A 16,494-nucleotide genomic window follows, 5' to 3' on the forward strand; every position below is an offset into this window, starting at 1 on the left:
CCTGCGACGCAAGTACCTCAAGCGAGCACTAAACCGACTGAATGAACTAAGTCCCGCACCCAAATTAGTTTTAAACACTTACACACTTACACACACACACACACACACACACACACACACACACACACACACACACACGAAAAAGCAAAACCAACAACAACAAAAACAATAACAAAAACAAAACAAATAAACAGAAAACAACCAAAAATAAACAAACAAAATCAGACAAAAAGTAAAACAACAACAACGACAGAAAAAGATACATTACATTTTTATTATTTGTATTTAATGTATGCAATACTATATTTATGAAGCATGTTTATGAAAATACAAATCATACTTTGAAAGTTGAGGAAAAACCCGAAAAACAAAACCCAAAACAAACATATTCACTACATCCACCTTGTCAGTCAGCAGTATGGTCTGTGGCTCAAGACTCTTTGTTACCATACCATCTGTGAAAGAAAGTAAAAAAAAAATCACCATTCATTAATAAAGAAGATGTTTGTTTTGTTTAACGACATCACTGGAGCACATTGATTAATCAATCATCGGCTATTGGATGTTAAACATATGGTAATTCTGACTCATAGTCATCAGAGGAAACCCGCTACATTTTTCCTAATGCAGCAAGGATATTTTATATGCATTTTCCAACAGACAGAAAAACACATACCACGGCCTTTGATATACCAGTCGTGGTGCACTGGTTGACACGAGAAATAGCCCAATGGGCCCATCGATGAGGATCGATCCTAGATCGACCGCGCATCAAGCGAGCGCTCTACCACTGGGCTACGTCCTGCCCTCGTTAGTAAAGAGTTATGAAGAGACGCAGATGTCAGAAACTTTCTTTTTGACCTTAAATATTTAAGTTATTTAAATTAGATGTTGTTGTACATTTCGTTTATGACCTCACTAATAATATGCAATAAAGACACGCAACCCGAGTGCAGCAAACATACACATACTCGATATGACGACATACAATACTATGGTACGACACACACATGGATATGCACACACAAATCCACATGCAGCATACAAACGCCCACGATGCGATAATATACACACAAATATATATTCACACACAAAGGCAAAGATGTACATTCATACAAACACATACATTTACACGCACACGCGCACAAGCACACGCGCACACGCACATATGCATGTACACACAAATATATACGCATACAAATACATGATGTACGTTTACACCTACCTACACCTACACATATACACATTCATATTCGTTCACACACACACACACACACACACACACACACACACACACTCTCACACTCTCTCTCTCTCTCTCTCTCTCTCTCTCTCTCTCTCTCTCTCTCTCTATATATATATATATATATATATATATATATATATATATATATATACTAATTACACACATACAACTACATATACACACATACAAAACATATGCACTTAAATACTCAGATACACATACACAAACACAAATACACACATACAAAAAATACACACAAATGCACACACATGCACACAAATGCACACAAATACACACACATACAACATATATACGTACAAATACACACACACACACACACACACACACACACACACACACACACACACACACACAAACACACACACACACAACACAAATACATACAAATACACATACATACAACATACATACACACAAATACACACAAATACATGTACAACATACATACACACAAATACACACACATACAACAGACACTGGGACATACAGACATATATTAAATGTAAATATTTAAGCTGTAACAGCTAGTTAATACTTACATAAACATAGGATTGTTTAGGAGCTTTGGCACACTTCAAACTTCCAACGTCTGTCCCTAAATCCAAAATAAAAATGAAAAATAATAATGTTGTGTATAGAAACACTCAAAAGGCAACGTATTGTCAGATCAGAGAGTTTAACGTGCACATTTAGAGCAAGCTGTTGTAACGCATGCCTGTCCTGGGCGCAGGTGTCGGCCTCAGCCGGTTCCTCCGTCCAGGACAGTAAAGGGGTGGGGAGGGTGAAGGGAGGGGGGGGGGGGGGGGACCGCTGCACTGTGAGGTGCAAGGGAGCACCTGCAGTCCGACCGTGGTCGGTAACAGGCGGAAGGGTGGTTTGGTGCTATGGAATTATGAGTCCCGAAGGACGAGTCCAAACGTAGTGTACGACTCCTTCCTGTATATATTAAACATGAAATGATCCGTTACTGAGTTCGCAATTTAACTCATTTATCAAGTGAAAACAACGAGAGAAATGACCTGGGCAAACACTACAGAAGTCAAGAATTAGGAATATATCATTATTAGAAACAAACTAATTATATTTAGATTTCTTTTTTGTCTATTTGTGTTATTTTTATTGCAGATGGCACTAAAGACAACATCCGCCCCAAGTTCAGCCAGCAAACGTTTCTCTTATGTTCGCAAAATGTTTGATTTCAACTTATCTTCGTGCTTATACGGATCCAGAGGGGGAACCAGGTGACGTGTCCCCCCCCCCCTAAATTTTTCAAGTGCCCTGAAAATGTTCAAGTGCCCTTTTTGTTTGTATAAAAAATGTTTTGCACATAAGGATTTTTAACTGTATGAAGATAAAAGGACATTTCTGAGTTTGCTGCATTGTAAGTTGTTTCCGACTAATAAAATATTTCTATGATTAAACCTACATATTAAATATATTTTCCTGTTTAGAATATCAGTGTTTGTATATTCAATGCGTTTCTGGTCGTCTTAATATTTGTAAGAAGCCCAAACTGGAAAACTGAAAAAATATTTTACAAAATAAAATGAAATTTAACCTAATACAAATATTAGAACGATCAGGAACACGTTTAATATACAGCGACTAATATTTTATGCATAAATATTGAAGCGGCCCCTGGCCAGCTTTAGCTCTTGCTGTGTATTCGATGTAGTTTAACGTGTTGATTTATCACGTTTAAACACTTTTATTCTAATTATGAACTATTAAGGATGTTTCGTTGGAATATAAGGAACGACGGAACGTATAAAAGTATTAAAACGTGAGTACTGTTCTCTATATAATAAAATAATAGAAGTTATAGTGTTCACAACAATTTATACTTAAATATCTACCCAGAATCTTTTCGTATTATTACTAAATTATCTTTGGCGTTAATTACACTTGTAAAGGCATGTAAAATGTAAGCCGATTTAAAGTGTTGTTAACTATACATTTTTGGTTTTGTTTATATGTTATTTGACATTGGCGATATCAAGAATAAACTATTATTGTCTTTATCAACCTAAAGAGAACAGCATCTCCACATTAAATTGTAGACTATAAAATAAGAAATATGAAACAATTCTATAATTAAAATTAAAGATGGGTTTTAATTGTGAATTTTAACTATTTCCGTGTTTTGCATTTTGACGTCGCCTGCCGATTGTGTAATCGGAGGAACTCGGAAAATAATGACGTAATATTAGCCGACGTCATGTAACATGACGTCATTTACCCGGGTTGGGGGTATATAAGACGAAACGTAACGCTGTAACGGGGGCTTGAGGTTTTTACCCAGCTCCGAAGACTGGAACCAACAACAGCAGAGTGGAGACCAGAATGCAAGGGACGCAATGCTAACGAAAGGGACGCAGAACAACGCGGTGTTAACGCAAGGGACGCAGCACAATGCAGCGTAACGCAAGGGACGCAGTGTTAACGTAGCACAACGCAGCGTAACGCAAGGGACGCAGCACAACGCAGCGTAACGCAAGGGACGCAGTGTTAACGCACATGGGCGTACGACCCGGGGGGGGCAGGGGGGGGGGGGGGCAGTGCCTCCCCAAATTCGGGCAATACAGTGGGAAAACAGTGGGAAAAATTCGAGCAGTTTTTATCTGGGTAAACTTTCGAGCAAATCAACCCAGCCAGCCCCCCTAAATCAAAGAGTCTCCATACGCCCATGTTAACGCAAGAAACACAGCACAACGCAGTGTTAACGCAAGGAACGCAGCAAAACGCACGGAACGCGGTGTTAACGCAAGGAACGCAGCACAACGCAGTGTTAACGCAAGGAACGCAGCACAACGCACGGAACGCAGTGTTAATGCAAGGAACGCAGTGTTAACGCAAGGGACGCAGTGTTACGCAAGGAACGCGGCTTAACGCAGTGCTAACGAAAGGGACGCAGGACAACTCAGTGTTAACGCAACGGACGCAGCAACAACGCAGTGTTAACGCATGGGACGCAGCATTGAATGCTTTGTTAACGCATGGGACGCAGAATAAGACAGCTTAAGACGCATAGCGTAGTAGATGTTCAGCGTGTATATGTGATATTGTTTTGAAATATGTTAGCATCTGGGAACCCCTTACTTTCTTGTACTTTGTAATGTCTCAGTGTCAGTCATCAGCAGCAACGACTACCTCATCGCCATTGGTATTCTAGGATTGTGAACTTAGTGTATTCTATAATCGTGCTAGTGTATTCCAGAATTGTGGAATTAGTGCATTCTAGGATTGTGAACTTAAGTGTATTCTAGTGTTTTGGACGAGAGATTACAGGTTGAGGTTTCCCTGAATTCTCACGACAGCTCGTGGTGAGCTGTGACGGAGGAGCGGGACAGGAACTGGAGGTAGATGCAGGTGTAAGGCGCGGCGACGCATCCATAAGGCATCCAGGGAACTCGCAGTATCGCTGTCACTCCTCAGCGGTGACTTTGATGTACTCCAGTTGTTGAAGACCGTCACCACTCTATTGTTGGATGTTTGACCCAGACCGGTACTTCTGTTGATGTTTAATTCCCACCAGAGACTCGAGACCTCTTATATTCTCGGAGTGGACCCACGGGGACAACGGCTTGACTACGGGCACCAACAAGGTGTTGCCTTCTCTCCTTGTTAGCTTCACTAGGATATTAGACCTTGGACCTCCTGTGGTTCGAAAACGTTTCCAGTGTACCAGACCGATGCCCCACCCCAGACGAAATCTGAGTGGATTTGCACATGGCCAGTGTAGTTCCAATACACTGTAAATGAGCAGTGTATACTACCAGACACAATAATTGGACAATAACACGCGTCGCGAAAATAACGCGATCGATCAATTCAATGTCAACCATTTGCTTTATTTGTGTTTTGTGACATAAATGTTTATTCTCCAACTTCTAGTGTTATCTAGTATCTTGTTATATCTGGATTTTAACTGGACCTTAACTCTTCTAAGACCCTGAAGAGAACGCTTCCTGCTCAGTTACGTTATTTCAAATTATCACTGGCGGGGCTCGGAAACACAATTGTTCGTGGCGCCCGCTACCAAATTTAAAGCGCGAGCAATTGTGGACATGAGCCGCCCCGTTACAATAATTTTTGGTGGCAGTGGTGGGATATTCAAGTTCGTTTAACTGTATTGTGTGATGGATATATTTGTTTTTCTGTGAGATTCTTATTGCTCTGGGGATTTCATATGTGGTATCAGCTGTATAGGATACACACTTTTCTGTGATACTGCTGTGAAATTAATTCTTTACGAAATTAGGGTTAAAGGTGGAGGAGTTATAAAAACAAAAAGCCAACTGTAATCTTCAGTATCAGTGCCAATAAACATGTCGCACGAAGATGTAAGAACATGTTCGCCCCTCGCGATTCAGGTCCAAGATGAGACAGATGACGAGGATCGGGAGGTAACCTTCTTACACCCTGAGTGCCTGGAGAATAGTGTGGCTATAGAAAGGTCAAAGAGGGTCCCTCACTTGGAACATATGAATGCTGACGTTACTTGTGTACACCTCTTCTCAAAGACTGAATGAAGATGATGAATTGAGTGTGTTGCGAAGGGAACTGTTAATAGCTAGAGAAGAGATGACAAAGTTAAGGAGAGATTTCACGAGAATGGAAACGTCTGTCTGTGAAATACATTCGCCAGACCAACAAGCATATTTAAGAAAAAGAATGTTGTACATCCATCAACATACGATGGTACTACACCATGGATTGATTATCAAACTCATTTTGAGGCCTGTGCAGAACTGAATGAATGGTCTGTGGAAGAGAAAGCACGTCATTTGCCAGTTTCTCTACGTGGCCAAGCACAGCAAGTGTTGACTCATGTGCCCGCAACCAAATTTAAAGCGCGAGCAATTGTGGACATGAGCCGCCCCGTTACAATATATATTTGATATGTAATTACAATCGTTAAAATGTCTCTGTTAGTTGATAACATCTTTAAAATTGCAGCAAACTCAGGAATGTCCCTTTAAGTTGTGTGTATGCGCAAGCTTGCAGATGTGTGTCGTGTTACTGAGTCTCAATGGGGTTCACCACATTGTCTAACGCGAGTAATGAGCGCCTTAATGTTGCGTGATCAAAGTTGTATAATGATAGCTTTATAGATTTTGCTTTGAAATTGTATAGATTTTCAAAATTACTAATGAACTAAAGGCTCTGTCATTTTTATGTATATAAGTGCCTCTTTGTATCGTTTGTTTGTTTGTTTGTTGGGTTTGTTTGTTGTTATTTGTTTTGTTGGGGTGGGGTTTTTTTTTTTTTGGGGGGGGGGGTTTGTGGGGGGTCTTTTTTGTGGGGGGTGTTTTGGGGTGGGGGTTTTTGGGGGGTGGAGGGTTGTAGGCTAAGGCTATATCTGCCCTACCTAAACAGATCCGTCCCTAGAATAGTGCCCTTTAAAAACGTTATCAAAGGCAAGTTACAAAGAAATATATGATAGTCATACTTTTATACGAAGCTAAGTTGATTCTATTGCTTTTTCCCGGGCCCCCTTTTTCTGTTCTCCAACCCCCGGTCAACTTTAAAATTCCTGATTTAGTGATTGAGATCTAAGCGTAACGGGTTTGAACTCTAAATAATTTTTGAGTTATAAAACTCCAAAAGAGGAAGTCATCACTGTCTGAAAATGGGTAAGTTTGCTATCAAGATGCCAAGGAAAAAAACATACATTCTTGCAAAATAATGCTTAAAATAGTTTTAAAATTATTGTTTAAAAATGGCTAATTTTGCGATTCATATGCCAAGAACAGGCGTTTAAAGCCACCCAGTTTCTTAAATTTCCTCACACATCGGGAGAGACTAGATCGTAGACACCGAGAGTCGTCCACCACTGAGCGTCTACTGAATATTCATGAGCAAACGGTTGATCGACATCGAGATTTTACATCAAGTAATGTCCTGGTGTACATATATAAAAATAACTTTTATTAAGTTTAATCGGGTGACTTGTAGCACCAGATAACAGGCGGGAGCTATGCCATTGAGCTACTCGTTTTTATAATGGATAAAATTTGAACCAGAAACAAAATCCAGGAAAAAAAATCAAATATCAGCAGCAACGTATAGTTACTCAAAACGGTTCCCATGGTAACTGAATAGTAAAGATATGGGTCCAGACTCTAAAGTTTCCAGCCTTACGTTTCTTAACGCGGGCGTTTGCGAAACGTTTTGTTAAAAACGGATTGTTTGCCGCGACAAACCGAACGTTAGCTAACATCATTGAAACGTGACTCGTGGAAAACAAATGGCTGCCATAATTTTTCGATTTTGGCTTTTCACACAAAACTGTTAAAAATCCTTAGTTACCACTCTGGAACTAATTAGTTATGCTCTGAAAAAAAAAAATGTGTATGTCATTACGTTTTCTTACCGTGGTAACGGTTTAATGATAAAAAGCTATGAATTAAACTCGTTTTTTTTTTTCGTGCAATTAAATTTTACAAGAATTTTTTTTTTTTTTTGTTTGAAAGGTAAGCTACTAATCGTTTCAAGACCTTACTTACACTGTCAGAGGACTATTTAAAAATAATACAAAGACAAGCATTTTTGTTGTTTTCGTCAGCCATTAAAAAAAAATCGTTGCGTTGAACGTACGCATTACGAGACTAAGGCAGAAGGATGAAACACTATTGTACTTACTCTAATGGTTACTACTACCGGCCTCGGTAGCGTCGTGTTAGGCCATCGGTCTACATGCTGGTAGGTACTGGGTTCGGATCCCAGTCGAGGCATGGGGATTTTTAATCCAGATACCGACTCCAAACCCTGAGTGAGCAAGGCTCAATGGGTAGGTGTAAACCACTTGCACCGACCAGTGATCCATAACTGGTTCAACAAAGGCCATGGTTTGTGCTATCCTGCCTGTGGGAAGCGCAAATAAAATATCCCTTGCTGCTAATCGGAAGAGTAGCCCATGTATTGGCGACAGCGGGTTTCCTCTCAAAATCTGTGTGGTCCTTAACCATATGTCTGACACCATATAACCGTAAATAAAATGTGTTGAGTGCGTCGTTAAATAAAACATTTCTTTCTAATGGCTACTATGGTCAGTTCTCTCGTCCACGTCAGGACACTTTTACAGAGATTTTAATAGAGTCTGGGAGGCGGGACCTAGCCTAGTGGTAAAGCGTTCGCTTGATGCGCAGTCGATCTGGGATCGATCCTCGTCGATGTGCCTATTGGGCTATTTCTCGTTCCAGCCAGTGCACCACGATTGGTATATCAAAAGTCATGGTATGTGCTATCATGTTTGTGGGATGGTGCATATAAAAGATTCCTTGCAACTAATGGGACAATGTAGCGGGTTTCTTCTCTAAGACTATATGACCAAATTACCAAATGTTTGACATCCAGTAGCCGATGATAAGTAAACCAATGTGCTCTAGTGATATCGTTAAGCACAACAAACTAACTTTGACAGAGTCTGATACTTTAACGCCATGTCAACATCATACCAATTGCATACATGTGACGTCATTAAAGATTCGGGGCCCAGCTCTACGCGTGTTCGGGAAGACGAAACAATATTGTACTTACTCAGCACCGTTACTATGGTAACTGAAAGCGCCCTTCAGAACCTGGTTGTTGGGAACGTAGAAGTTGAGATAGCCGTCAAAAGTGTTGCTGTAGCTCAAAGAAAATCTACAGTTTGTTAGACTTCTCCCTGAAAGAATTAACAAAATGTCTGACATCCAATAACCAATGTAATATAGTGGTGTTGTTGAACAAAACAAAAACAAAATTCCTGAAAGAAAATTAATTATCAATGTATTTTTGTAATCGGCAATTTTCAATGATTGAATGAATGAATGACAATACGCAACAAAATTTAATTTCATTTCAACATATTTTCGTGCTTATATCCAATTAAGGTTCATGCAGGTTGTCCTAGGCACACTTTTCAGCTTTCTGGGCTGTCTGTCCAGGACAGTGAGTTAGTTGTTAGTGGTTAGTGAGAGAGAAGAAGATGTAGTGGTCTTACGCCACCCAATGAGTTGTTAAAACTCGCTCTGGGTGCGAGCCGTTACCGGGCTGCAAACCCTATAGCCTTATGTCCGATGGCAGAACCACGACACCACCGAGGCCGGTTGAACATTAATCAAGGGCCAGTCGATATTTTCGACATTAATATATATATATATAATATGGTCTGAACAAAACACAGTGTCTTCTGTTGTAAAGGGTTAACGTAGTGGCATGTTTTTTAACTTAAGAATTAATATATATATATATATATATAGAGAGAGAGAGAGAGAGAGAGAGAGAGAGAGAGAGAGAGAGAGAGAGAGAGAGAGAGAGAGAGAGAGAGAGACGGACAGACAGAGAGAGAGAGAGAGACAGAGAGACAGACAGACAGACAGACAGAGAGACAGACAGTAGTGTTTAAAAACTAGAGTATATCACTTTAAATTACCTGAAATCGAGCAACAATGGAATTTAAAACGTCGATCTTCTGCGTTATTGTTATGGTAACTGGAGATTCCTGTGATGACGCCGTTGTTTGGACACTGGAACAAAAGAGGCTGATCGAAGTCGTTGACATAGCCTGGTGAACAAAAAAAACAAAAACAAGAGAGTAAACAAATAAGTTGTTTAGTAGACGGGTATTAAGTTAGGGTCAGGGCGAGACGAAGTACAATAGTAAAGCGCTCGGTTGATGCGCGGTCGGTATTGGGTCAATTCTTGTCGGTAAGGCCCTTTGAGCTATTTCTCGTTCTAGCCTGCAACACGACTGGTATATCAAAGGCCGTGGTATGTGCTATACTGTCTGTTGAAAAAGTGCATATAAAAGATGCCTTGCTGCATTAGTGTATTAGTGTAATGTAGCAGGTTTCCTCTGATGACTACGTGTCAGAATTATCAAATGTTTGACATCCAATAGCCGACGATTAATTAATCAATGTGCTCTAATGGCGTCGTTAAACAAAACAAATAAACTGATTTATCAAAGGCTGTGGTATGTTTCATCCTGTCTGTAGGATGGTTCATATAATAGACCCCTTGCTACTGGTGGAGAAATGTAGCGGGTTTCCTCTCTAAAACTTATATGTCAGTTTTTACCAAATGTCTGACATCCAATAGCCGATCACGAATGAATCAATACAGACTAACCTGACCACACGCAGGACGCCACGGCCCCTGTGTTAGAGCACTCAAACCTCCACTGTCTGTCTTCAGCGCGATTGTTGTGGTTACTGGTGATTCGACGAATGCTCTGACCGTGTGGACACATGAACTCGAATGGTCCATCCCAGTTGTTCTCCCAGGAAAATGCCACGCCAGTAACACACAGAAACACCGATAGACACACCTGGAACTGAAAAACAATACGTGCCATAAATATGTTTTCAGTTAAAACTGTTTATTGTTCTGAAATTGTTTTACAAGTTTCAAACATTACATGACGCCAGGATATAACTATATTGTTAGGTTAGTGATTTATTATTATTATTTTTTTATTTTTTTATTTTTTAACAACAAAAAACAAAAAACCCACTGCCAAATTAGATCAGTAGCTAAATAAATAAATAAATAAATAAATGTTATTGTTTTGTTTTTTAATCCAATATTTTTTTCTAACACGCTATGCCATTCATACAGTGTGTAAAACGGTTTTGGTGTTTATCATCGCATGAACATCAAAAATATAATGTTCAATTCTTAAATAGTGCTGTTTTTCTGCTGTTGTGTTTGAGACATTTTGTGAATTTTACCAATTATATATGATTTAATGTAAAGTTGAACACAATAAGTTAGAAACTCACTTTAATTGGTTGTTATTGGGGACGCTGTGGTCTTATTTGCAGTTATAAACAAAAAGGAAAATAATTTACAACCCTAACCTGTTTGAAGTTATAAAACATAAACGGGTAGAATTGGGGGTTTTTTTCCCCAGAGCTAGTAACTGAGGATTCCTACAGAATCGTAGCGGTCCGAATTAAACGAAAATACCCGAATCTGGATTTGTTATACCTATAGTACTGTGCAAAAAAATCTGGAATTAAAAAAAAAAATCGGTGTTTTATTTACTTCCAATAAAATAAAACATTCTTATGCAATAAATTAATATTAGTAGTGATTTCCCTTGTTGCTACAATATGTCACGTGATGATGTTTTGAGCAGACGACATACTTTTTGGTCACAACGACGTCTGAGATCTAAGAAAACAGAAAACGTCTCCTCGATTTATATAAAAGTGGAGTTTAATCGGCAAACGCTTTGTGTGATATAACAAACATACCTTACTCTATATGATAATTTGAAGAAATTTCGAGAAGAGAAGAGCTAGTTACGATCATCCGAACTGGTCAGGACGGCAAATTGCCGATGAATGTGCGAGAAGAGGATCGTCCCATGTGTATGAATGGACCATTAGTCGAACATTAGCCAGAAGTGAATATTTTAAATGTGTACCACAAAAGATACCGCTCATGACGGATAAGCATAAACGGAAAAAAGAGAGAACTGGTACATCGCCCGTCGTGACTATAATTTTGACAACGTGATTTTTACGGACGAAAGTAGGTCCGAGTTTTAGTTTTATAGAAAGGGTAAAGTTAGTTTGTTTTGTTTAACGACATCAGTTTTATAGCATATTGATTTATTAATCATCTGTAATTGGATGTCGAACATTTGGTAATTTTGACAAAAAAAGTCTTAGAGAGGAAACGGGTTATGTGAATGGGGAGGGTATTAGGGGTCGAAACACTTACCTGCCCAAGCTAAACAAAATAGAAATATATTTTCTGGGAGAGCATGACACCATATAAACTACGCTCAACACAGTCTGCAACCCCCAACCCCGCTAAAATCCCTGCACACGCGCCTTGGAAACCCGCTACATCTTTATAGCAAGGGATCGTTTATATGCACCATCCCACAGACAGGATATCACATACCATGGCCTTTTATATACCAGTTATGGCGTACTGGCAGGAATGAGCCCGCCCATCACTACGCATTTTTACATGGGATTACAACTACATTTGCGGGTTGAATGATGGAAATATATGATAAAAAGTCTCAGGTTAGCATATTTTGCCCGAATATCTCTATCGTGTTTTGCCCGAATTTGACGATTTGCTCCTGCACTAGGGGCAGTTGCCCCCGACCCCTGTTTCGTACGCTTATATATAGAATGATTTTTGTTTTATAATGTTTTAGTGTCATCATCGTTAATAACATTATAGTATATTATTAGACTTGGGTGGTATTTAAATTACAGATTGTGATGGAACGAGATTTTGACTTTTTTAGTCTACAAAATTATTAATCATTCTGATTAGAGTATGCACTGTAACACAAAGAGACATCTTTTAAAATAATAATCAGGAATATTATTAAGCAAATATTAGCTCGAAAATGGTGAAAAAAGGATCTAACAATAAAACGTTTTCCCTTCCTACCTACAGTACCCACGTTTTGGGGGACGTAACAGGAACCCAACATTTGGTTTTTACTTGGCCTTTGTAGTATTATGACTGTTATGATCATCTATATTATTATTATTATTATTATTAGCATTATTGACATTTTTCTTACCATACTACTATGTATACAAGTCATGCTCTTCTAGTACATAATGACAATAAAACAAATAGAACAAACAAACAAACATTTATTTCAAGGACAGCTACCAATAAGCGTACGAAACGGAAGTGGGGGCAACTACCCCCCTCCCCCCCCCCCCCCCCCCCCCCCAGTGCTGGAATATTTTCATTTACTTTCCTTTTATGACGTCCAATAGCTGATTTGTATTTTTGTGCTGGGGTGTCGTTCATTAAGCATTCATTCATTCATTCATTCATTCATTCATTCCCTATTGATGGAGCAAATCCTCAAATTCGGGGGAAAATGTGCTAAACTGAGACCCTTTTTACCATGTATTTCTATCATTCTACCAGCAGAATTAGTTGTAATCCATGTAAAAATACGTAGTGATTAGTTTTCAACACTGTATCGGTGTTTGACAGTAATGCTAATATTAATAAATGTTGTCATCCAGATTCGGGCATTTTTCTTTAATTTCTTTAATTCGGGCTAAACCCATCCTGCCCCCACCACCCACCCCTACAAAAATGGGTTCCCGTACGCCTGTGAGGGCACAAAGACCACTTTTTGTCCAATTTTCGCCTTTTTTCCCTTCCTCTTTTGTTGCAATGTATGTCTTGAATGAATGAATTAATGTATGTTTAACGACACCCCAGCACGAAAAATACATCGGCTATTGGGTGTCAAACTATGGTAATGCAAACAAATAAAGTGATGATCAACATCAATATAAGAATTCAAGATTTAAATAAAAACAGTGTAAAGAACTGTGCAAAAATACAAATATCACAGATAGATACTGACGTTTACTCAAAATTTCAATTTTGTGCTGTATTGGCCATTCTCAAAGAGAATGTTACACCCCTGCACGACGGTGAGGTTACATGCAAGTATGAACCCATAGATATACACTTGTCTTATCTGATGTACATTATTGGGACGAATGTGCCATCTTGTCATTTATTTATTTAATTATATTTTTACAATGTACCTCATATGCCGTTGAAAGAAAGAAATGTTTTATTTAACGACGCACTCAACACATTTTATTTACGGTTATATGGTGTCAGACATATGGTTAAGGACCACACAGATTTTGAGAGGAAACCCGCTGTCGCCACTACATGGGCTACTCTTTCCGATTAGCAGCAAGGGATCTTTTATTTGCGCTTCCCACAGGCTGGATGGCACAAACCATGGCCTTTGTTGAACCAGTTATGGATCACTGGTCGGTGCAAGTGGTTTACACCTACCCATTGAGCCTTGCGGAGCACTCACTCAGGGTTTGGAGTCGGTATCTGGATTAAAAATCCCATGCCTCGACTGGGATCCGAACCCAGTACCTACCAGCCTGTTGACCGATGGCCTAACCACGACGCCACCGAGGCCGGTAAGTGACAATAGAGTGAAGTAAGAGTCTGTGAAGTTGAAACGGGGAAGTACATTTAAAAAACAGACGACGTCATCTCCATTTGTCAGCGATACGTGAGTTTTTAAAAATATGAAGAAAAAAAAAAAAAAAAATTTGTTTAATATTAGAATTATCAGAGTGACGAGAAACCGTTCGGATGTATAGAAATGAATAATCTGAACAATAAAATCTAAGTAATGTGTGATTTCGATTTTTTTTTTTAACGGCTCTAAGAGTTAAAAATACGCAATAGTGTTTAGAAACTAGGATCTGTCACTTTAATTAAAAATGGCTTACCTTCATTATGCGACTGTGTGCGAGTTCTGCACCGTGGAGTGACTTTTATACGATATCAGTATCCGGGTTCTGTTCGGGACCTCACCACCAGAAACCAACACGATTCCCAGGAATTGTGAGTCAGATAATAACGGTCAGCATCCTGTTTACGGCTATTCGGTCAAACATGTGGTAATTGTAACATACAGTCTTATAGAGGTAACCCGCTAAATTTTTGCCATAAGTAGCAAGGGATCTTTTTTGTGAAGCATCTATTTGAATAAAGTTAAAGCTTGAGCCTCTCTCTCTCTCTGCTCTCTCTATCTATCTTGCTCCCTCTCTCCCTCTATCTCGCTCTCTCTATTGCTTCCCTCTCAGATCTCTCATCGCTATCTCGCTCTCTCATCTCCTCTTCTCTATTCTCTCTTAGAGACATTCTATAATCGATAATCTATCTCTCTCTCTCTCTCTCTCTTGCTCCTCTAACCCCCTCTATCTTCTTTCTGACCTCTCGCTATATCTCGATCTCTCTCTAGATGCTTACCTCTCCCATATCTCTTCTACTCTATCTATCCTTATCTATATATCTCTATATTGAGAATCGCCTCTCCACCTCTCTCTCTATTAGTTCTCTCCATCTCTCTATCGCTCTCTCTCTCTACTCCTCTCTTTGCTCCCTCCTCCCCTCTCTCTCTCTTCCTCTTCTCTCCTCTCGTACGTATAGATCTTATCTCTCTCTTGCTCCAAATATGAGAAATACCCTCTCAGATAGATCTTCTCTGTATCTAGATCTCTATCGCGATCTATCTCTTGTCTAGCTCTATCAGAATGAATAAACTGAGAGCGAAGACTCTCTTTCTCTCTTCTCTCTCTTCCTCGAGAGATTAGCTACCGCTATCTCATCGCCCTCCTCCTCTATCTCTCTCTCTCTCTTATCGTCTATTGGCGAACTCTACCCCATCTCTCTATCTCTCTCTTCAATCTCTAAGCTCGATCGCTCATCTCTCTTCGTCTCTCTTGCTCCGCTCCCCCTCTCGCGCACTCTCTCATATTATCTCTCTCTCTCTGGCTCCTTCTATCTCTCTCTCTCTCTTGCTTGATTCTAGCCACCTCTCTCTCTCTCTCATCTCTCGCTCTATCTCTCTCTCCTCTCTTTGCCCTCCCTATCCCTCTCTCTCTCTCTCTCTCTCTCTATCTCTTGATACCTCTCCCTCTCTCTCCTCTCTCTCTTGATACCCTCTCCCCCTCTCTATTTTCTCGCGTGCTCCCTCTCTCTTCTTCCCCTCCCTTATCTCTCCTCTTAACCCCTCTCCCCCTCTCCCCTCTCTCGCTCTCTTTCTACTCTTATTGCTCCCTCTCCCCCTCTCCCTCTCCTCTTCTCTTCTCTCTCTCTCTCTCTTGTAGTCCCTCTCCCCCTCTCTCTCTCTCGCTCTCTTCTTCTCTCTCTCGCTCTCTCTCTCTCGCTCTCTCTCGCTCTCTCTCTCTCTCTCTCTCTCTCTCTCTCTCTCTCTCTCTCTCTCTCTCTCTCTCTCTCTCTCTCTCTCTCTCTCTCTCTCTCTCTCTCTCTCTCTGCAGATGATACTACTTTTATTTTTTATGGATCTTCTTAGTCTGTACAATACGTTAAATATGCAGAAATGTCAGGTTGGAAGCTTAACTAGTCAAAATTAAAGGCTCCGACATTGTCAAGTATATCTGGGGACAATCAAGTAAAAAAATCCCACAAAACAAAGAACAAAACAAACCAACAAAAAAGAGAAAAAACAACAACAACAAAACAACAGAAACAGAAACACAAAAAACCCCCCCCCCCCCCACCCCCCCCCCCACAAAACGAACAAACAAAAAACCCCAAACAAAACACATAAAAAAGCACCCCAAAACCCCAATACAAAACATCAATACACAAACAAACAAATCAAAAGCAAAACACTTCATCAAAAGAAAACAAACAAACAACAAGACCCTCCCTCAGAACATTTA

At 39.8% G+C, this 16,494-nt stretch overlaps 1 protein-coding gene across 1 annotated transcript; it reads right to left on the reverse strand.

Annotated features, from left to right (window-relative positions):
- Positions 1 to 256: 256 nt before the first annotated feature.
- LOC121389422 (dermatopontin-like) lies at positions 257 to 14,591 on the reverse strand. The gene is made up of 6 exons (XM_041521048.1): positions 14,533 to 14,591; positions 10,385 to 10,589; positions 9,687 to 9,818; positions 8,810 to 8,936; positions 1,807 to 1,862; positions 257 to 455 (listed from the first exon to the last, which is right to left on the reverse strand). Exons 1-5 carry the CDS (start codon positions 14,536 to 14,538, stop codon positions 1,823 to 1,825), a joined length of 510 nt encoding a protein of 169 aa, XP_041376982.1. The 5' UTR covers positions 14,539 to 14,591; the 3' UTR covers positions 257 to 455; positions 1,807 to 1,822.
- Positions 14,592 to 16,494: the final 1,903 nt, after the last annotated feature.

The sequence above is a fragment of the Gigantopelta aegis genome, chromosome 14 (assembly GCF_016097555.1).
Source record: "Gigantopelta aegis isolate Gae_Host chromosome 14, Gae_host_genome, whole genome shotgun sequence".
In the NCBI taxonomy this organism is placed as follows: domain Eukaryota; kingdom Metazoa; phylum Mollusca; class Gastropoda; order Neomphalida; family Peltospiridae; genus Gigantopelta; species Gigantopelta aegis.